Genomic DNA, 22,632 nt, shown 5'->3' with positions numbered 1-22,632 from the left:
ATCATAAGTTGATATAAAACTGCCACTATCATGTACAAACATTAATAATTAGAAATTAATTTTAAATTTAATTAAATAGTTTAGAAAATCCTAATAATCCTAAATTTGGAAATTGATCTAGAATGAGATTCAAACTCACAACTCCCATAAACCAGACAAGCATGTTACCCATTACACCAAAGTGACCAGACCTAACCTGCTACATGGGAAAACGGCTGCTACTGATGAAGAAAAATGCTGATATCAATTAAAACAAGTTGGCACTCACAATAAAATAGATCATACATTCCTCTACTTTTTTATTCATAGGTTTGCTGTACAGAACATAGTAACTTCTTTTTTTACTTTCTAGAGCACTGTAGCCATTTTACCAATCAGTAAAATGGCTACAGTGCTTTAGAAACATAACAGTATAGAAATATTAGTTATCATGGCTGGATGACTGAGGAGGCTAAGGCCTGTTTCTGTGGGAACCTGAATTTGAGTCTGGATCAAATCTTCAGAAATTTTTCATAATTATGTAGTCTGGATGCATTCGATCTCAATATTCTCCAACCTCTCCACTTGTACTTGTGTTTGAACATGTATACCAGAATGACAAGAAATTGACCAGAATCAGATATAAAGGAGGCAACTATATGCAAAAGCAATAGTGAAGATAAGACACAATATTTAGAAACATATTGTACTTACATAACAGATGAACAGCAGTTCTGCTATACAGATCTCCAACCCTTTAAACCAAATTTTAGTTAATTAAAATGAACAACAATAGCCCAAAATAAGCTAGAAGTTTTATGTTAAGTTTACATTTGTAATTACAAATAGTCTGTTCTTTTTGCCAAAGTTTTCAGTATATAACATAAAATTAGATTATTTCACAAACAAACTGTCTATAAACTGTATAGTTTAGCAGATAATATATGCTTTACATCCATTTTTTTTTTCATTTTACATTTTTACATTTTCTAGATGTTTATTATTATTCAAATATGAAAACTTTTTCTAAGTTACACACACATTTTTGTTTATTTTGTTTTTTAGTGTTTATTAAGCTAATATTAAATAAAAAATCAAAAATATCAAATCAAATTTATATTCTAAAATGAGTTAAGAATGATAAATATTAATTTCCACAACAAGAAAAAAAAAAGAAGATAAACACAACAAGAAAAAAGAAAGAAGATAAACACAACAAGAAAAAAAACAAACTTAATCCACTCCAAATACAAGGTCAAAATATATTGAGAATGATGGCATAACTAATGAGCCTGAGGAACAGATTAGGTACAAAGTGACCTTGAAATGTATTTTGCATGCATCATAAGTCATGTCACTCTCCTTGCTTGGTTATTTTATAATTGTGTTGTGTTTCTACCTGCACGAACATCATGCCTCACCTTAGTTATTGCAAAAAATTGAACAACTAATTTGCATTAAATTTTGCCAAAAACTTGGTAATCTATGCAAAAAACATACAATGTGAAAAAAGTCTATAGGAAGGATTGTATGAGTCAAGCATAAGTTTAGAAGGCACAATCATCCTTAAAATATAAATATTTTAAGGATGATTGTGAAAGTGTTGAGAGTGATGAATGGTCAGGGAGGCCCATAATGAACAAATGTGAAAAAATGTTGATTGTATATGTGTAGCTATGCAGGAAATTTGTTTATCACTATTCATGAATTATTTGAAGACTTAGGCATAGATTTCAGTTCAGTGCAATCCACTCTTTTGGATGATTTGGACACAAGATGTGTCTCAGAGAAATTTGTGCCAAAAATGCTGTCATCTGACTAGAAAAAGCAGACCTAAAATGACGAAAGCTTTTGAAGACTATTTGATTAATTGTGGGCTTATGAATATGGCCCTGAAACGAATTTGTAAGACCCAATGGAAGATACCAAGCTCTCTAAAACTCAAAACAGCAAGACAAAGTCACACAGCAACGTGAAAATGATGTTGACAGTTGTAGAGAATCCAATCTGATCTAATGGATTCTGCCCCCACCGGTTCATCACACAGAACTCAAACAGTCAAATATTTCTACACAAAAAAAAAACTTTAAACTCTAATTCCACTTTCAGAGACCACCACTTCACCCTTCCTCTCTCTACTGTGTCCCGACCTACTCTCTCTGTCCCTCTTCCCTCCTTTTTCTCCCCTTGGTTTTATGACCCTTTATCAAAATTTCTTATTACCCTGTGCAAATGGATTGCACATGGACCGACAAAACCACAGCTGAGGGAGGACGAGGAGGTCCGATATCACTACACCCCTGCCACAAGATAAGTAAACACAAACACGGATCTGAACTAACTTCAAAAAAATAAGGTTACAATAAAACTTAGCTTCTCGAGAATACAAGAGGTTCATATAGAGCAGTGGTTCTTAACCTGGGGTGCGTGCACCCTCAGGGGTGTGAGAGAGCATTTCCAGGGGTGCAAGAAAAATTTCAAAAATTAAAAAAAAAAAAAAAAAAAAAAAATACAAACTAGGTGATCCTATTCTCTACAAACCGTGGTACCCAGCAACACAGCACCCCCACTTCTCCACTCTCTACTGTCTCATTTCTACACTCTCTACTCTACTGTCTCTCAGCACATCGGCTTGTCATCAGTTGTCAGTACATGCAGTTAATGAAGTCACATTGTCATGTGCAGTACAAAAACTAGTTGAGACGCGTTCACATACCTTGAATAAGAACGTAAACAAGGTTTGTAACAATATTTACAGGTAACCCCCGCATAACATGGCACTTCTATAGCACGGTTTGAAAACTGGGAACATCCCCATATAATACGGTGCTTTTATAGCACTGATTCACTCTAACACGGTTCAAGAATTGGGTAAAACCCTTGTGCAACAAATATACACACATTTTTAAGGGGTGCAAGAGCTTATTTTCAGATTCAAGGGGGTGCTGACCACTAAAAAGGTTAAGAACCGCTGATATAGACGATATACAACAGTGATGGGCAAACTTTTTAAAAAGGGGGCCAAAGGAAAGGAAAAAAACTTTAGGCGGGCCACTATAATTTATTAAAAAATAACAATGATACATTTTACAAAATTCTTGTATTTTTTGTGATACTAAGCCCTAATAATGACTGAAAGATTATGAAGGAGAATGTGATGAATGAAAATGTGACTACATTTCTAAAATTTTCTCATAATTTGGTTTGAACTGGGATGCACTTATTCTTAGAAGAGAAGTTAAATGCTCATCTGTCAGTCTGTTTCTAAGGCAACTCTTTCGAAGTTTCATTGTAGAAAACACCTGTTCACATATATATGATGAAGCAAACATAGCAGTAACTTTCTGGGCATAAGATATCAGATTTGGGAAAGTGGATTTCGACGAGGACTTTTACAACTCTAATTTTGGAACATTAAGAAACAACTGTTTGAGTTGAGTGTTACATTGTAATTCAATCAATTCAAGTTGCAAGTCCGGTTTCACTGTTTCACAGTTCACATTAAAAGGCATACCAAAAATTTCGAAGTCTTTTGCAATGACACTGAAGTCTTCAAATCTTCGTTCAAATTCACCATGGAGTCTTCTCAGACTATCTTTGTAATTCTTAAGCTTTTCCTTCATCACCGAGGCTATTGAATTCAACCTCGGGAAGTGAGACAAGTCATTCTTAGCAAGCTGATTCGCGAATAGAACAAGTTGTAATTTAAAACCTTTGAGATGGCCCCAGATATCATTGATAAATTGATTTTTGCCTTGCATCTTGACATTCAACTTGTTCATGTGGCAGAGAAGATCCGTAAAAAATGTAAAATCCGAAAGCCATGCAGTATCTTCCAGGATTTTATACTCTACAGACCCATTTCTCAAGGAAGAATGTCACTATTTCGTCTTTCAGCTGCCAAACTCGCTCGAAGACGCGTCCTGCGCTAACTTACTTTCGAGTAGTGCAATATATCAGAGTACTCAGATTGCAAGGATTCTAGAAACTTCCGAAATTGTCTGTGAGCAAGCCCTCGAGATCGAATAGCATTAACCAGCTTCACAATAACGTGAAGCACAGGTTTCATATCCAAAGCAGATTTACACAGGGCATCTTGGTGTATGATGCAATGTAGAAATATAACATTGTTACCTGGATATTTTTCATTAAAGATTCCAACAAATCCAGATTTTTTCCCTGTCATATTTATCGCTCCATCTGTTGTTATACTACATATGCAATTTATAGGTACTTTTAAAGTTGAAATTCCTTCCATAAATTCATGAAAAATATCTGACCCTGTTGTAGTTCCCTTCAACGACCTCATGCATGCTAGTTCCTCTGTAATACAGAAGTTTTCGTCAACACCTCTTATAAATAATAGCAACTGTGCAGTATCATTTATATCAGAGTTTCATCCATAGTAATTGAGCAGAATTTAAATTGGCCAATCTTTGATTCCAACTGTGATAATATGTTTTTATCTATTGCTTCGATTTTAGAAGTCACTGTTTTCCGAGATAAGGTTATTGTTTCAAAATCTTTTCTTTTGTCAGGACATAAAATATAGCAAACTTTGATCATGCAGTGTTTAACAAACTCTCCATTAGAGAGAGCTTTCTTACTTTTAGCAATATTATATGTTACAACGTAACTTGCATGTGTAGCTGCTTGCTGAGAACTATTTCCTTTCTTAAAAATACTTTGCTGACCTGATACTTTTTTGCGTAGATCTTTTGCTTTTTGTTTTCTTTCTTCAGTCATGGCTCTAACCTTGACATCGTTGTGCTTAGAGTTGAAGTGTCGTGAAATGTTATATTCTTTGTAGACTGCTACAATTTCGTTGCAGATGAGACATAGTGGTTTATCCCTAAAAACTGTGAAAAAGTACTTCCAAATCCATTCATCTTTGAAAACATGGCACTCACGGAATCAACGTTATGTTTCTTAGATAACATCTTAGGGCTAAAATTTTTCACAATATGCAGAGTAAAACTAGCAAACCAACAACGCTAAGACAGGTCTGAATCAAGAAACGTGTTTCGATATCTAGCCGCATTGCCAGTTTTACTCTTCGCTACAAAGTTGCCAGCAGCCAGTGCCTCTCACACTCAACATAACATTCCAATATCTAGGATACGTCAATAAATTTGTATGTCGTCATTGATATAAAACGAAAGAGAAGAAAAAAGAGGAAAATATTTATTTTTCTTGTAGCCTGTATTCTTTTTTATTCGTCAGATTAGGAATATTGTCACGCGGGCTGGATAGAACATTTCAGGGAGCCACATCTGGCCCACGGGACGTAGTTTGCCCATCACTGATATACAACATATCATAATTTTCCTTTTACACAAATCATGTTCACAATTATCACTACTCATCAAAATACAAGTTACTATTAATGTCACAAACACATTGTTGAACAGGAAGTATCGTAAATTTCACCAAAATAGTTCATTGCTGCCTTCATCATAAACATGTTATTAACAGTCCTCAGTTACCCCACCAGTCATTGGCAGGAGTGTAATTTCCACCATACCGGCCTTGATATTGAGGATCATAGTTATTTGTTCCGTAACCAACAGCAGAAAATGAATATTTATTTGAAACTGCAATGTGATTTGTATGGCCTTGATCACGGTCGAACTGACGATAATCGCAAGATCTGAAACCGCTGGAGCTGTACCTCCTACTTCTACTCCATGAATCTTGTCTTTGATTATTGGTCCTTTGTTCAACTTGTCTGCTCTGAGTGCCATCATACTCGGAATGCCTACTACCATTTTGGCAATTCCAGACACTTTTACTTCCGTGATTACTGTCGTGCCAGTGATCCCATGGAGCATCTTCTGGAGCGTCAGGATCTCACCAGTTATTATCACATTCACTATCTCTCCTGCATGATATACAACTATCAGAGCCAACTTTTAGATCTTCCTATAAAATTAGAGAAGTCTGCTCTTCCTCAATTGTGACTGCCTTCCCAATTATTTACATTTTTAAAATCTTCATGGTCACTGAAATCTCAACTACTAGGATCATTTCAGCCTGGATGGCTTCTATTATAACTATTGATCCTTTCAGATGATGCTCTATTGTAAGGATCTATGTATCGATCACTTTTATCTGAATACCGGTTTTAGTCCCAATCTGTTGATTTACAACTATCTTTTCCATTTACACGATTACGAAGGTGAGGAGGTTTATATACTCCAGCTTTTTCTTTTAACATTTTGTAGATACCTGGCAGTATGAGACGAGGGCTCTTCAGTTTCTCAGTCAGTGCCACCATAACTTCTATGGGGGGGTAACAAAGTTTGGTTACAGTGGACTTCAATAGTCATAGGGACCTTTACTATCCATGCCTTAATCTCTTCTCCAAATGCTGAACACAAAACTATCATTCCCCAGTCCTCGCCATTTGAGTTGATAACATCTTTGGAACGCAAGACCGGGATTTGAGTGCCTGAATCTATGATAGCTTCAGTATCTCGCCTATCTATGTTAACCATAATGTATTGTAAAGGTTGAATGATAGGAGCTGACTTCACATGGCTGCTCATTTTTCCCTCAAAGCATTCTGACCTTATGCTCGCCACTATTGCGCCATCATTTTGTCTCCAATCCGTCAAAAGTTGTTGAGTGTGATTATCGTTTATGGGTGCATCTCTTATCTTCTGCGGACAGAATTTAGAAATATGTTGGAATGATCTACAAATGAAGCACTCCCTCTGTTTTATTTCCTGACGATAGTTAGATCCAATTTTCTGTCTCTCATCTCTCAGTGGTGGGGGAACATACTTTGGATCAGTATCCTGACTTTCTGAAAGGCACCACAATCCTTGCTGATCATTATGCGTTTTGGTTAGCGATTTTCCTTTACTTTCGAAATATAGATCGCACTTTCTCACCATGTTGACAGCGTTAAACCAACCCTCACCCTGATGGACACTTACGTGAGCCGCCGTGTCAGTATCCAACATTTGAAATAATCTATCCAACATGATTAATTGTTTTAAAGCTTCCAGGTCCTTCACTCTTCTCAACTCACAATAATATTCCCAAGCCGAGGCTAGTGTCTACATAAATTGCATGTGAGTCCCGTTGGGCCTATGCCTAGCACTTCAGAAATTTTCTAGGCAGCATTGAGCAGATGTTCTGTATCTGGACTGCTGTATGTTACTATGTATATGATTCGTCTCTGTAATCCAAAAGGTTTTTTGGTAGACGATCTCACAGCAAAACTTTAAGTTAGGAACTCTCTTTGATATCGTCTACAAAAAACTTAAGCAAAACAACATATTTTGGCAAGTAATTACTTGCCAAAATATGTTGAAGTGTCATTTTTTAAAGAATAATAAAAGAGAGTTCCTAACTTAAAGTTTTGCTGTGAGATCGTCTACCAAAAAACCTTTTGGATTACAGAGACGAATCATATACATTGAGCAGATGGTTTGTATTCTTGTAATACTAGTTTCTTAACACTTAAGTAATCCCTTAACTTGTCTCCAGTTATATAAATCAAAATGTTTGTGGCCTTTTCCCCCAGAATATTGATCAGTATCTCCGCTTTCATCTCTTCTGGCACATTCTCTGATTGGAACGCTCGCTCTATAGATATGAAAAATAGGTTCCAATTTTCAGACCTAGTTGGGACTGGCAGCATTAACATTTTCATGCTTTTAATTAATTTCTCGATACTCATGACAAGCCTATCACCCGGGTGGCTGTCCACAAGGCTAGGATTATCGTTACTCGTCCTAGTTTGATTATTAGTACTAATCCATGCCAACTCCAACTCATGCTGGTGTTCCCTTTCTAGACTTTCTTGTTCTTCCGTTTCCTTTCAGCAAAGGTAGAGGTTGAAATTTCCAACACAAAGTCCAGATCACTAGCAAAATTGTCACTTTTTATAATAAATTTCCTTAACTCTGATACCTTCAGACCCTTGTTTACTGTGCCACAAAGTTCTTCCACGATCTGTAGATCTTCCTTTTTAACTCCCTTTATGCTTAGCATTCCACATGAATTTCGTTTCTGACAAAGTAAAAGTTTTCCTACTCTTCTCCTGTATATTCCTCAAACCTTTGTGCCATGCCCAATTATCCACTCAGCCATGTTGTCGATTAACTCTTCTTATTTTGGATCGCAATCACTACTTTCATAGATCGAATCTTGTCGATCTGGCTTCACTATCCTGTCGGCTGCACCAATGTAGGGAACCTGATCTGATCTAACAGATTCCGCTCCACTGGTTTGTCATACAGAACTTGAACAGTCAAATACACTACTCTACAATAATGGACCAGACACCAGTGGTGGTGGTGTTCTTGTTTCGTGGTATGGCCTGGGACCTTTGCATGTTGTTCCTGGTAAATTGAATGCCTACACCTACATGGACATTTTGGAAAATCAGGTTCTTCCTACACTCTGGCAATTTTATGGAATGGACAAATGTTACTTCCAGGATGACAATGCTCCATGTCATGTTGCAGCCTCTGTCAAGCAGTGATATCAAGATACATATGTCAACCATCTTCCTTGGCCTGCTCAGAATCCCAACCTAAGCCCAATAGAACATTTGTGGGACAAGTTAAAGCGACACTTACGGACCAGGGAACCGTGTCTGAAATCTACAGCTGAGCTGGCAACATTCTTGAAGCAGGAATAGACAAATGCCCATAGCTGTGTATCAAAACCTTGTTAAAAGTATGCCCAGAAGGGTTGCTAGTGTAATTGCAGCATGTGGGGGACCCTCCTCCTATTAAAGTATGTATTCTTTACCTTATGCCATCACATCTTGCTTCTTGCTGTCTGGTCCATTAATCATTTCAAAAGCATTTTGTATCAGTTGAAAACTTAGTAGTTCACTCATCTCAATCTTCTCCATAAATGGCCCTATAGAAAAACCATAACTATTAAAAATATTTGATATTTGCCTACTCAGTTTTTTCTCAGTGTATCAGTTTGGGAATATTATATTCTAATGAGAAAATTTCGCAAAAAATTTATTTTGAATTATATCTAGCTTTTGGTAATTAGGTTCCAGATCAGTGAAGCGTATTCATAATAATAGAATTGATCAATTTAAAATGAACTATAATATTCTTCAATTTGATCTTACTAAATAGTTTCATCATATTATTAATCAGTATGTTGGATTTGATCATGCTCCTTTTGTATTGTTTTTTGAATGACAATGTAGGCGTTAAATTAATTCCCAGAAATTTGATCTCGAACTATTTTTAATTCTTTGTTATTGAGGTAAAAGGACATGTGTTTCTTGGAAAGTCTGGTTCCATTTTGAAATATCATTACAGATGATTTACTAGGATTGATTTTTAATTTTAATTCTTCACAGTACTGATTCAAAGCATGTATTTTTCTATGTAAAGCAGCAGCTGTCAAGGCAACAATCACTATATCATCTGCATAAGATATCGAATGTATTACTTGTTTCTCGAATATAAACCCATCATCTTTTCCATTAAAACAGCCATTAAAGTCGAACGTATAGAAATTAAACAGATGTGGTGACCAGGGATCACCAGTAATAGGCCACGGTCAATATCAAAAGCTGGTCATTGAAAATTAACTTGCTTGATCACCATTTTGTAGTGGCCAAATATTTTTATAAGGTTATCTTTTGCCTGGTATTTAATCGTTTTCCTTCCTAAATTTGAGATAATCACTGAATTGTAAGTTTTTCGATATCTAGAAATAGAGCAAACACTTTATGCCTTTTTTTACAAAGTAGTAGTTGAATTATTGCAATCAAAACAAAGAGAACCAATTGAATGCCCCATCTTTAATAAATGTAAATTGTGTATGATTTTTATAATTATTCTTTCCAGTCCAATCGTTAAACTTTGTCAACAGAACAGAAGTAAACAATTTACAAAAATCAGAAAGTAGTGTTATTGGTTGATAGTTATTTGGCTGTTTTCTTTCTCCTTTTTTAAATAGCATATAAAAAATAACTTTATTCCAATCATTTGGAATCTTACCTACATTGTATAGATCATTAAATTGTCTAGCTAAATATTTAATAATATTCGTTGGTAAATTTTTTATTATAAAATTGGGAATGGAATCATAGCCGGGAACTGTCTTTTCTTTTAATTTTTTAATATTGGAATATAAATTGTCTATAGTGTATGGTTTATTCATTGATTGGATATTGTCAATATTATTCATTCTGTTTATATATAAATAATTGTCTGAAAATTTCTTAAAATATTGACACCAACTTTGAAATGGAACCAAAAATTTTTCACCAGTTTTTAAGAAAGGCCTGCAAAATCCATTTATGATGTTCCAAAATGATTTTGTATCTTTCAATTTTATTAATGAATCACTCACTTTGGAGAAATGTTTTTTCTTTTTTGCTTTTATATAATTTCTGTATATTCTCGTATTTTCTAAATATTTTTCCAATGATTGTTCTGAGTTTGTTTTTCTAAATTGTTGCAGACTCTTGTTTTTTAATTTTGTAATAGTAGTACTTGTTGTCATACCAGCTTTGTTTAAATTTTGGTATCATATTCTTTTTACACTTCTTAAACCGATAGGATTCTAGTAACACCATTAAATTATAATTATTTATTGGTTTTTTATTCTCTTCTTGTAATAGTATATTATTAATATTATTTCCAATTTCTTTTAAAAACCTCTGTCTATTAAATTTTCAACCTTTATCCTTAATTAGTTTTTGATTTTATGTAGATATCTGCACTTTGTTTACTATTTCTGTATTTCCTCTTAATTCTAGTTGTATCATCTAGTTTTAGTACCTTCATCGTTACACATTGATTTAAAATAAATTCAGAGCAAATAATATAGTCTATTATAGATTTACCTGTATGTGCTACAAAAATGTATTCGGAAGGGAAATCACCATTAAACCTACCGTTTAATATGAATAATTCGTTTTCTTGAGCAAAGTCCAGTAGGGTTTTTCCATCTGTATTAACTGTTTTGTCCTTAGATACTCTCCAATTATTAATATTGACATTTCTTCCTTTATATTTTGAATCTAATTTCTCTCCAATTCAAGAATTGAAATCTCCTCTATTATCCACAAATTGATGAAATAAGACCATTGTATGGTGATTTTTTGAATTTCTTGTAAACTTGACTCTTTGTCAGTTGAAGGGGGGAGATATACGAGTATAACTCCAATTCGTGAATCTCCCCAAATTGACTTAAATTTCTGTCCAGTATTTATTATAATGAATATAAATATTTTAGTTATGTAATATTGCAATAACTCACCAATTTATTTTTTGATTAGCAATAAAAGACCTCCAGATGGTCGACCAAATCTTCTAATTCTTTGTGCCTTGCTAAATAATACTATGTATTCTTGTTCTAGATACTTCTTATCTTCCTCTTTCATTTTCGTTATTTTTATTTAATAGTAAAAATTTATCAAAAATTTACTATTCCTGTAATTTATTTTTAGAACAGCAATATATCAGTAGTATTATTTCATCTAATTAACAAGTATATTAAATTATAAAGTTCATTTATTACCTCTTTTAAATTATTTTAAAATGCTCTACTAATCTAGTATATTATACTTCTAAAAAAAATAAATCTATAATCTTAATTTAGTTAACTATCTAATTGTTTTGTATTTTAATGTAGTGTAATTTATAATAGTTCATCAATGGATTAAAAACCTCATTTATCAAATTCAATTTAAATAAATAAATTTATTTGCAAAAAAAAACAAAAGAAAGAAAGAAAGACCATAAAAAAATTTTTCAATTCTTCTAGTAAACATATATATCAACATACACCCCAATAACTCAAACAGAGACTTTAATATTCAGTAAATTTTTCAATTTCATAAAAATGAAAATTTTATCTAATATTTTGGATAAGACAAAATACATATGAAATAAAATTGTTATAAATTAGTTATTTCTGTATGACTTATACTATTTATAATCAATCATTCACTATTTGAAGAAATACTTTTATCACATTACTCCTATCTATAATAATATACTCAGTCTAAGCTTTTTCATAAAATATACCCTAACTGTAAGGTACATTGCACCTATAGTATTTGCCTTAGGCAGATTTGTCACAATTCAACTCTTTTTTTAGAAAACTCTTTTTTTGCTCATAATTTCTGATATAAAAAAAAACTTTAAAAAAAAAATATATATATATATATAATTGTATATCTAAACAATTTAAAGTTATTTCCCATTTTATTAAACAAAGAAATAACTATACAAAATTTTTAGAAATAAATAAATAAAAGTTTAAAGATTAACTGTATTTGTGAATAATTATTAGACTATTATTAGCATAAAAGATAAACTGCAGTTTATCTTTTATGAACAGAATAATATTCTGTAAACAAACTAATTCAATTCATTTTTAACCCCTTAAACATTTTATATAAGTATTGAAAATTTTATGAGTACAACTGTACTTTTTAGGATAAACTTCCTAACAGATGTAAGAACATCCCTATATAATAGCTGAACACTACATAAAGTCTATATTTAGTTTCAAGATAAAAATTTCAGCTCTTGTTAAAATATGCAAATAATTTATTATTGTGTAACAATTATAAAATATGCTTATATATACAGTTATAAATAGTAAAATAGATAACAATTTTTTGCTTAGTATTATCTACTAAGTGAAATACACTCCAGATGAAACATTAGTCTGATTCCAAGGTCATTTCTTTGGTAATTTTATATTCAATAACAGTATCCACAAAATTTTATTCATTTCCCATAAAAAATAATTGATTATATCAATAAATACATGACTAAACGTTTACATTTTTTTTAATTCATAGATACAATTGTGAGTGATATCATATATTAAGCTACTTAACTTTATATTTGGCACCATTCTTATATCAATAAAGAAATCTAGATGTAAATTATAATGATACTGTATCCAGTTATGTTAAAGCCTACATTATTTTCTTTAGAGAAAAATGGCAAGAATGATTATATTATACAATGAAAGTGGCAATGAGTTAATTTAAAAATATTCTTGTAAATGAAAAGTAATCTGTTTTATCAGTCATTAAATAATCTATTACATTTGTAACCTTGACACACATTTGGTAATTGCATTCTTTTCTATTATACTATATATTTTTTATTTACTTTATTAATATGATTTTTTAAAATAACACGAACTATAGAGAAAAATAACATGTAACTTTTTCTGTAACACCTAATCAATTTTATTTTAACTATTAAAGTACTTGTGATAATCATTTGGTGTGGGTGGAAGTCATCCCACACAACACAAAATCAGATGTTATGTAGAAAATTACATATTTATGGTAAGCGGAAGTACCTCGGCCTTCTTACCAAATTTGCCCACATTCTGGTCAGACTGCTCCACCCAATTATCAATATGCAAATGAATTATTATTATTGACGCACATGGCGTATATTCTTTACACGTACATTAAGGTAATATCATTAATAATTTTCTCTAGAATGCATTAAACTCATTGAGTGACATTGACCAATTTTGAAGTGGGCAATGAACTAGTTCATGCAAATTAATCATTATCAAGTAGAATTTCTTGTTAGTCAAGATGCTAAATTAGTATTCAGATAATATACTATGCTTTTACTTTCGTTGGAGCATCTAAATATTTAAAATATTTAGAAATAATAAGAATTTCATTGTAGGAACAGATAAAATAACTGCATTCGCCCACGTACAAAAATTTATCTAGTTATTTGAGATTAAGATGAAGATTTAAAACAAACAGATTTATCTTCAAACGAAGAGATTTGGGGGAAAACTTGAAAAAATAGATAGATAAAAAGAGGAAAAGTTGTTTTAAAATTACGGCATTTTAACCGTTTTTATCTCAAAGTGTCTTAATATCGACAACTAAAAAGTTTATACTTCGTGTTTGTAGGCATATCTGTTAAAACATTCACTAGATGATAAATATCCATTGGATCACATTACGTGACAGCAACTGATAGAACAGCAATTTTCAATCCGAAGTTCAACGGAAAGATTTATTACGAAGTAAGTAGGCGCCGCAACTAATAGGGTGGTGAATTCTGTCATCTTTATAAATAAAACTTTTCTTGAAACTTCGTCAAAAATCATAACTATTGTTTATATATGCGCCCACGTTCAAAATAACGTTTCACAAATATTATAAGTTGCAATTACAAGAATTTATAAAAGAAATAATTGTATAGCTTATATATATATTTTAAATCTCAAAACATAAGGGTACAACAGATGGTACATGTAAAAAATTGCCTTACTCTAAAGTCCATAAAGCCCTTTTGGCTTTTGACCTACATTGCATTCTTAAGAAAACATAGATTCAAAGTTCGACTTCTATAGCAACTTCCGGAAGAAATTTTAGAACTGACAAGTAGTGATAGAGCCAAATATTACATAGTTAACTTATTCACATCTTTTACAACACGCGAAATGGGCTCAATGATTTTCGAGACTATTATAGAATTAATTATATCTATTAATTAATTAATTAATCTAATAAGATTAAAATTTTCAATGATTCTACTTCAATCTGTGGAGGTCTAGGACAGAGCTTCTAATATTACATTTACCCAAAATTGCCGAACCTATTAGCGTCTTGGAACCAAGCCCAGAGGAAACGTCATTCTATGTTAATAAAAGGAACTCAGACACGAATAAATGCTTATACCCCAAGGAATAACATATTGTCTTTATCACATTTCCAAGAAAAATAAATATTACTCTAGTCTGTATATACTGTATTCATAAACAAATATATATGGGAGACTTAGGAGGTGGTGAAAGTTAGCCGGAGAGAGAGGGTTAGTAACATAACTACCTGTATCACGTGACATGTCAACGACCTATGACGTCGAAAAGTCAGAATCACATTAATTTAAAAAAGGGTGAACTAGAATTTCTATGATTTTTACATTAAATGTTGGCTAAATGCGATTTTAAATGTGGTTTTCGATGTGAAGATACAGAATATGCGATCAAAATATTTTTCCGAGCAACTGTTGCAATAACTTTCAAGGAACATTATAAAAGATAGTTCGTTCTGATATCTAAACACGTTTTTAAGAGAAAAATAGATATAAATTTTATGTTACAGAGAACTTTTCCACGAGAAACCAGTTCTAAAACTATAATTCTTGTTGGAGCGCAACGATAAGGGAGAGCAAAAAACTTGTAGTGGGTGCTAAATCAACACTTCGAAGACGTCGGGATGTTAATCCCGTAAATTTAATATTAATATTCCTACAGTATCCGTTTCGTACCTTGCAATAATTTATTAAGATCATCCAATTTATTTTCAAGATTATTTTTTTCTTCAGAATTCGAGCCTAATTCGAATTTAAATGAGGCATATTTAAAGTTGTTTTAAAAACACTGACATAACTTCAAGGTTATAAGATGATGTACAAAAATCGTTTTAATAACTACAAGGTCCATTCATTTAATGATTGTAAACAAACTGGAATCATCGAAAGTGTCGTGTAACATATCCGACCCTGGATCCAATCTGACAAGTTTACAGTCCTTGATCTGTAGCCAATGTTGTGTTTCACATTCTATTCGATTAGAATGATCTAGCTACTATAATAAGACTATAAAGTTATTCTAAAATTGGAATCGAGTATAAATTCCAATTAATAACAGGTTAAAAATACCGTTTAGATTGTTATGAGATAAGTTAATGTTGCTGCAGAAAAATAATTTAATTAAAGAATAAAATCTAATTAAGCGTATCTGATATCTAAAGATTTAATGTCAAGTACTGTAATATTCTCCAAACTTGAAAACTTCAAGAACTTTATTTTTTCTTACGATTGTATCTATTAATAAGATCTGGTTTTCTTTACCAATAATTTAATAGCAGTTTCCGACATGTAAAATATATAAATCAAAGAAAAAAGTGATAAGAAGCCTTCAAATTGTTGTTTATTTTTGTTCTCGAACTTGTAGTTGATGGCTCGACCTTGTAGATTTAAAGCATCATCCCCTTTCCGTTAATGACAGTCAGTCTCTATTCTTTCACTTATCTCTTCCACACTCATATTACATCGTTCATCATAAAATTCACATGAATGAAAGGTGGTGATGTTTAATTTATCTATACAATGCTATCATAAAAAATGAATATAGGAAATTTAATGTATAAAATACCATGTAATTAGCTATTAGACTACACTAAATGCCAAAGAAAAATTGTTTTGAGAAGTTTAATTTTAGTATACACATAATTCACTAGGTGGCAGTAAAGGCCATACGGTATATGGAATGCTTACGCAACAAAAGCAAAACTTAAACATCATGCTTCGTCTCCTATTCATGAAATATATTGTTAAAGTGTAAGAAAAAACATGAATAACTACTTGCAAATATACACAAAAGTTATGCAATATAGCATATATGGCGTTCAAATTTTCTATCTTTCTATAAAAGTTCTATAAGACCTCTAATAGTTTACAGTACTTATCCTTTCCAATTGTATCACTGTTTAAAAGTAAAAAAAAACGTGGATTTTTTGTTTCAAATCGTCTTTTATTTGTATAGTGAACATGAGCTAGAATTAAACTATCAAAACATTCATAAAATGCGAAGGTATGAAACATTTGCAAGTTAATGACGTACAGAAACTAGGCCAAGAATGATGATACAAAAATATATAACAGAGAAACGCTTGTTTTGTGGAGGTGTATCGTCTCTTTACAAATTGAAATCAGGTACAGTTTTGTGCAGTTGCACTAAATACGTTACAGTGAATCATGGTAATGACACCTATGCAGTCTGGATTCTAGCAACAACAACAGAAGCGTGTTTACCCAGATGGCTTCTTTGGGAATACTTCATCCGAAATTTACTTTCTAAATTTGAGTTTTCTAGCAAACTTATTTGGGTGGTGTTTCTACGAAATTTTCTGATATTTAAGTAGTTACAACTTTTATTTTTTGGCATCGCCACCCATTCTCATGTAACATTTTTTTTTATGAATATTTATTGACTTTTATAGTTACGGACATATGACACTTTTATCCGCTGATAATGTAGAAAGCTAGTTTTAAGGAAGCTAAATTAGAAGGAATTTAATCCCTTAGAAATATTTAGTCACTTGTATTGTGTTTGGATTGTTGCCTGAGAGAATTTTACTGACGAACGAGTTCGGCCGGATCTGCGACACATCTCTTACTATCTGATACATTGGCGCTACTAAAAAATATGAGAACGTCAACATCAATTTATTCTTTTAAGCCATGTCAATGACTTGATATAAAAACTTACACCTGAGCGGCGTATTTAAACAAACATCAATTAAAAATCATCGTGAAATAATCTATAGTGTATAATCTATAGTTAATCTCAACAACAATTCATAAAATGCAAATTATCAATTTGTGAGTTGAGTTATAATGCCCTTTCTCCCTTCGTAGCCGTTCTTATTTGGAGTGTAATCTATTAGCAGTAGTATAAGATGAGTATATTTAATACTTTTTATGAAAAAGCATTGTCCTTTCTCATCTGAGTGATTCCAGACAAGTTTTTTTACTTCATCATTTCGCATTCTCACCTTTCCAAAGCTTAAACTACTTTTTATACCATTAAAAAGCAATTCGCAATTATCGTTGCAGTACTTGCATCTTTAATATATTTAGAGTTTTAATTAAGGTTATTTACAAAGTTTTGAATTTCTCGGTTCATTGAACTTTTCGTCACCTTTTTTGATGAAAATCTGAAATTCAATTGTTGTTATCAAAATTTTGCTTTTAAAAAGCGATAAATGTCTTTATGATCTCGATCGTAGTCACGGATTTATCTCCGCTTTAGCAATAAACGAGAAAGTAGAATACCAAGTAGGGCAGAACAATAGCCTGTTTACAAGTTCTAGGATAGAATCAGAAACGGTTGCTACAGAATACGCTCTACTGTAGCAGCCCCAAATCTATTTGCACCTTCTGTCAAAGAAAGATGTTTTTCATCTTTTTGTTACAGGCCTTTTTGAAAAATTCTGGACAAACTTGATCACGTGGTCGGTTGGGTTCAGCTTTTCCACGAGGGAAAAACAACCTGATTAGCCTCTCCCATTAATTATGTTTTATTACTATGAAAACGTTCAATAAGAAAATATTCTTGCAATTTCCGGGTGAAATAAAGTTAACAATGAAAAAATTGAAATAAAAAAAGTAAATAAAATAACAAATGCTATACCCCGAAGGTCCAAAAACAATGTACTGTTCTAATGGAAAGGTTGAGTGACCTGGCTATTCTGAAATCACGTTCTTGGTCGGTCAGCGACTCAAACTGACAATCTGGCAGGTTAATGCGACGTCGCAATATTTTACTACGTCCTTCATCATCCCGTTGGCGGGTGGGCGATCGAACCGATCGAATGATCAATGCTGCAGCCCTATCAAATTGAAGTCATTAAAGCTTTGCTCTAATGGTGCATAAAAGTAGGCGGAAAACCATAAGTTTTGAATCGATTTACTTTCACCCACGCATATTTATTTAAAGAACAGGTAGCGGAAGAGAAATCCTTGTAAATCAGATAAAATTGCCACTCCTATGTGACATTTTAAAACATATTCTATCTGCAAGTCGATTATATCATCTTACGTTGCATAGGAGAACGGATAAACATTTTGTCTATTATGTAATATTGATCGTAAAGATGTTTAGAAAACCATCTAAAGAGAGGAGTTTAAAAGCTGCAATTATCGTGAAGAATAGAAAGTTTTTGAAGCGAACAGACAAACTGCCCGAAGCTATCCCTTATGTATCCCTCCGCGATACCCTCTCCGGCATAGTAACTGTCAGGGGGGGGGATATTTCTGTGACAATCTAGACTGGAAGGTGAAAGGTCATTTAGTATCTGCGTTTGCAATCAAAACTTTCTATCACCTGTCATGTTGACAGCTACTTCAATTGAATGATTAAAATGGTTACACGATTAAATACAAATTCCATCATTATCTGAAGAGTGAACAGCGAGTGTCACGAGTTTGAACGTATGAATTTAATTATTAAATTTATTTAAAAAATTTAAATAGAAAGCACTATCCGCTAGTAAATATGTCATGCTTCCTAAAATCAGAGATTTCTCCGGATTTTAAAATAATTCAACTTATAAAAAACAGCATAAAAATACAATTTATAAATCTCTTCCCTAATAAAAACAAATGGAAGTAGAACGACGCCAATGTGCCGCCATCTATCGATATAAACAATAACAATAGCTTTGAGTATTTCCGCAGTTCGATTACGTATACTCAACTACGTTAGTTCTTATTACAAACTCGACTGGTCAGGTAAGTAGCAAGTAGGACGGAGTGCACAATACCATAAAAGGAAGTTTTAACAACCAGGAGAATCCAGCTTTTCGTTTCATAAGCTATACGAACAATGAAAAGAGGTTAAAGTGCAAGGGTAGACTTCACACAACTCCGTTGGTTGGCTAGGTTTCTCTAGAACATTTTTTTATACCGAGAAGGGAGAAGAAAGGGGGCAGAGAACACACTGGGAGGTCCTCACACAAGTGATCTGATGAAGTTATTGAGTAAGTAATCGGCAGCTTTGTGTCGGTGTCTAGAAAGGAAGAAAGAAAGATGTAAAGCATAGAGCACGCTCATATTAGCGACTCCTCACTACGTTAACGTACGGGAACACATCTCTTGTTTGCACACACAAATCTAATCTCATTTAACAGAAACAGTGTAATAATTCCGTAATATAAATAACGTTGCTACTGTCCTAAACCTATACTATAGAAAAAAATAAGAAAATAACGTAATAACTTGTAGGACTTATTAAATCTAATTTTCAGGTATATTAATAATCATTATATATAAATACAGTTTGAACACAATTGTATTGGGATCCAGAAATTCTTCCTGTCTAAGAATATTAAAGTAATTCTCATTTGAATAAAAACAAATTCTAAATACAGTTTTTAACTGTAGGTGTGTATAGGTGATAATGTTAGATCGATTCCCAAATTTACATTACATAAAACTGTGCTAGACAAAACTAAATAGCGATGAAGTATTTGCGTGGATGCGCACCTTACATGAGCAACGGGAGTTATGGATAAATATGATAACATACGAATAGTGTTACATATCTGGTAATTGAATCCCCCTTCCGAATCGTTGCCGCTTAACCGGAATTAACTTTCCGAAACTTCGAATAGAGGTTACAGATCGTTGTAATGAGATTTCGTAAACACGAGGCCAATGAACTTGGTAAAACGGATCATATAGACGATTTATATGACGTCAGAATCTTAACTCTACAATACAATAAAAATGCCAAAAATTCGCACGACGTCACCTTGGGGATAACGCGTGCAGCATTTGGTCCCATCCCAACCCGACTGACGCCCCCAAGGGTCAAGAGGTCAATCGGAGAGGCGCCCAGTGGACAAAACGGAATGCTAACGGAAAAATCAGGTAGCAATTGTTTTTTTTCTACCCAAACCAAATCAAGTGCGACCCATTATCTTTTAACTTTTATTACCCATAATTATAATCTCGTATAGAAGCTTAATTAATAACCCTAGAGGTGTTAAACGATTAAAGATCGATTTTATGTGCCAATTAACACTAAACTACGAAGTGGAAATCGAAATTTCTCTCATCTCGGGTAAGGATCGGGAGTTAAGGAACGGATCAAGATTTCATGCTGGCGGAGAAGAAAATGAGTCGAAATGATCGATAGCATTCTCCTCTTAACGTAACGAGTCTCGTTAATGCAAAGTATTCCGGAATCCTTGAACGAAGAGAGTCTCGCTTAAATCTGCGTGGATGATCGACGTGATCAATCGATCAGCTCGCAGCGTCCCACCTACCCGTACAGAACTACTCTCATCACTTTCTTTTCTCCGTTGAAACTTCCGAAAACGTTCACGATACTTCTAGAAACATTTTTTTCTACAATCGTTTAAACACATTTAACGCGTTCACACGTCAACACGTATACCGTGTTAGAGGCTAAACTAGCAGACGACTCGAGCACAAACTTACCGCGTTTACAGTCGCTGGTATGAGTAGGAACACATATATGATTAAAAACCTGTAAAGTAAAAAATAAGATTTTTAAACGAAAATAAATAAAACGTGATTTTTTTGCTGCAATTAATCTTTAAAGAAAAATTTTCTAAAAAACGTCTTACCGTATAGAAATAAATATTCGAATTTGCGGGTGACCCTCCGTGCACTCCGGCATATTGGCCGCGTGCTTTTCTCTACCCTTATCCTTCACCTTTCATATATGTAGTACTTTTAATTTTCTTTCAGTCCGCACTGTTCCAGTTAGAACGTGCTTGTCCCACTCACCGACTTGGTACCCGTCTTACGATCGCAAAACTTCTCTACCCGAAGCGCGCGGATTGACTTCTCTCTTCGTGAATGGGCGGAGTTGGTCACGTGACCCGAAATGAACTTGCCAGCTTGATCCGACTTTTACCTATTCTTTAAATCATTCGGGACGTATTTTTCGTTATTAAAAGGAAACGGTCCACCCGTACGTCTTCTTAACAATCCGGCGAGTGTATAATTCACCACGGTGGGGTCAACATCAGCGAAACGACCGAGTCGGGTGAAGTTATAAACTCGTTATTCGTCTACGTTTACGATTTATTTAACTATTTCACGCTTACGTGTCGGGAAATATACGGTTCGAACTTAAACAAATTGGTCTACGTGGTAGAAATTCGAGTGTGTTCGAGGAACTATATAGTCAAGCGGAAGGTTTGGACTAGTGTGAATCGATGGTTAGAGCCGCAATGTGCGCCTAGTGCCCGGGCTGCTCAACATGCCTGTTAGTGTGCCTCAACTTCTGAGAGATGCTACAACCTGCGAATAGGAGCATGTAGGTGACACGAAACAAAAATATAACTGCTTAAAGCGGCATCCGTTCCTTATCCATTCTTAAGATGACAGAAACTGTAAAATTTCATAAACTCGTAGCGGTGTCTGTGTTGATATTTGTTTATGTTTCTCAAATAGAAGCAGCGGTAAGTTTTATAACGTTTTTATATAATCAAATGAACTTTTTGTAACTTTTCTTAATCGAAGAAAGTGTTTTATTTATTTTTATTGCTCTTGCTTACTCGCGTAGCCTTGCTACAGGGAAGCGAACTGTCTTGACTAGGCGCAACTAGTCGATCTTTCCGTGTTAAAAGGAGAAAGTGAACTTTTCAGGGTCGAGTGGATGTTGAAGTTTTTTTTTTCTCTTCGCGTTTCTTTTTTAGAATTTTAACACCTTTTTAGAGATTTTATTATTAGCAATTTAGGAATTTTTTTCATATTATATTATTATAAAGCAAGTGTAATATATAATTTACGTATTAGGTCATACAACAATAGCTCTAGAAGTTCAATTTTGACACCAATACTTTTTATGGTTTTAATAACTTAAATCCATAATTTCTGGTATTATTTGTGCTTGTGTGATGCAGGCATTGAATATGTTTTATTTTTCACGTTATGTATTATTCAAATTTTAAAAGGGAAGCAATAAAACTTCGTCTTATATCACTTTGAAAGGTATGAAAATTTCGGCAAGGTATCCTTTGAATCACCAGCCCGGTCAAAATTAGAACAAGTTAAAATACTGCCAGGAAGTAATTTCTTCAGTAAAGTGATTTTTTTTTTTCGT

General features: G+C 33.2%; 2 protein-coding genes across 3 annotated transcripts in view; one reads left to right on the top strand and one right to left on the bottom strand.

The window, feature by feature from the left end:
• The window catches only part of Col4a1 (Collagen type IV alpha 1), a 118,090-nt gene extending 96,737 nt beyond the window's left edge, over nucleotides 1-21,353 (bottom strand). Inside the window, exons 1-2 of one of the 2 annotated variants that reach the window (XM_067287071.1) lie at nucleotides 21,146-21,353; nucleotides 20,997-21,045 (exon numbers count right to left, since the gene is read on the bottom strand). In XM_067287071.1, coding sequence (XP_067143172.1) covers nucleotides 20,997-21,045; nucleotides 21,146-21,198 — 102 coding nt within the window. In that variant the 5' untranslated portion in view covers nucleotides 21,199-21,353. Of the gene's footprint in view, nucleotides 1-14,252; nucleotides 14,386-20,996; nucleotides 21,046-21,145 lie in introns of those variants that run through there. The other variant, XM_067287072.1, reaches the window with a different exon arrangement.
• Nucleotides 21,354-21,614: 261 nt separating this feature from the next.
• Nucleotides 21,615-22,632, top strand: part of LOC136989031 (collagen alpha-2(IV) chain-like) — a 126,350-nt gene continuing 125,332 nt past the window's right edge. Inside the window, exon 1 of the mRNA XM_067287074.1 lies at nucleotides 21,615-21,988. Coding sequence (XP_067143175.1) covers nucleotides 21,908-21,988 — 81 coding nt within the window. The 5' untranslated portion in view covers nucleotides 21,615-21,907. The remainder of the gene's footprint in view (nucleotides 21,989-22,632) is intronic.

This window comes from Centruroides vittatus, unplaced genomic scaffold, assembly GCF_030686945.1.
Source record: "Centruroides vittatus isolate TY-2023 unplaced genomic scaffold, ASM3068694v2 scaffold_435, whole genome shotgun sequence".
Classification (NCBI taxonomy): Eukaryota; Metazoa; Arthropoda; class Arachnida; order Scorpiones; family Buthidae; genus Centruroides; species Centruroides vittatus.
This window is presented reverse-complemented; position numbering and strand designations above follow the sequence as displayed.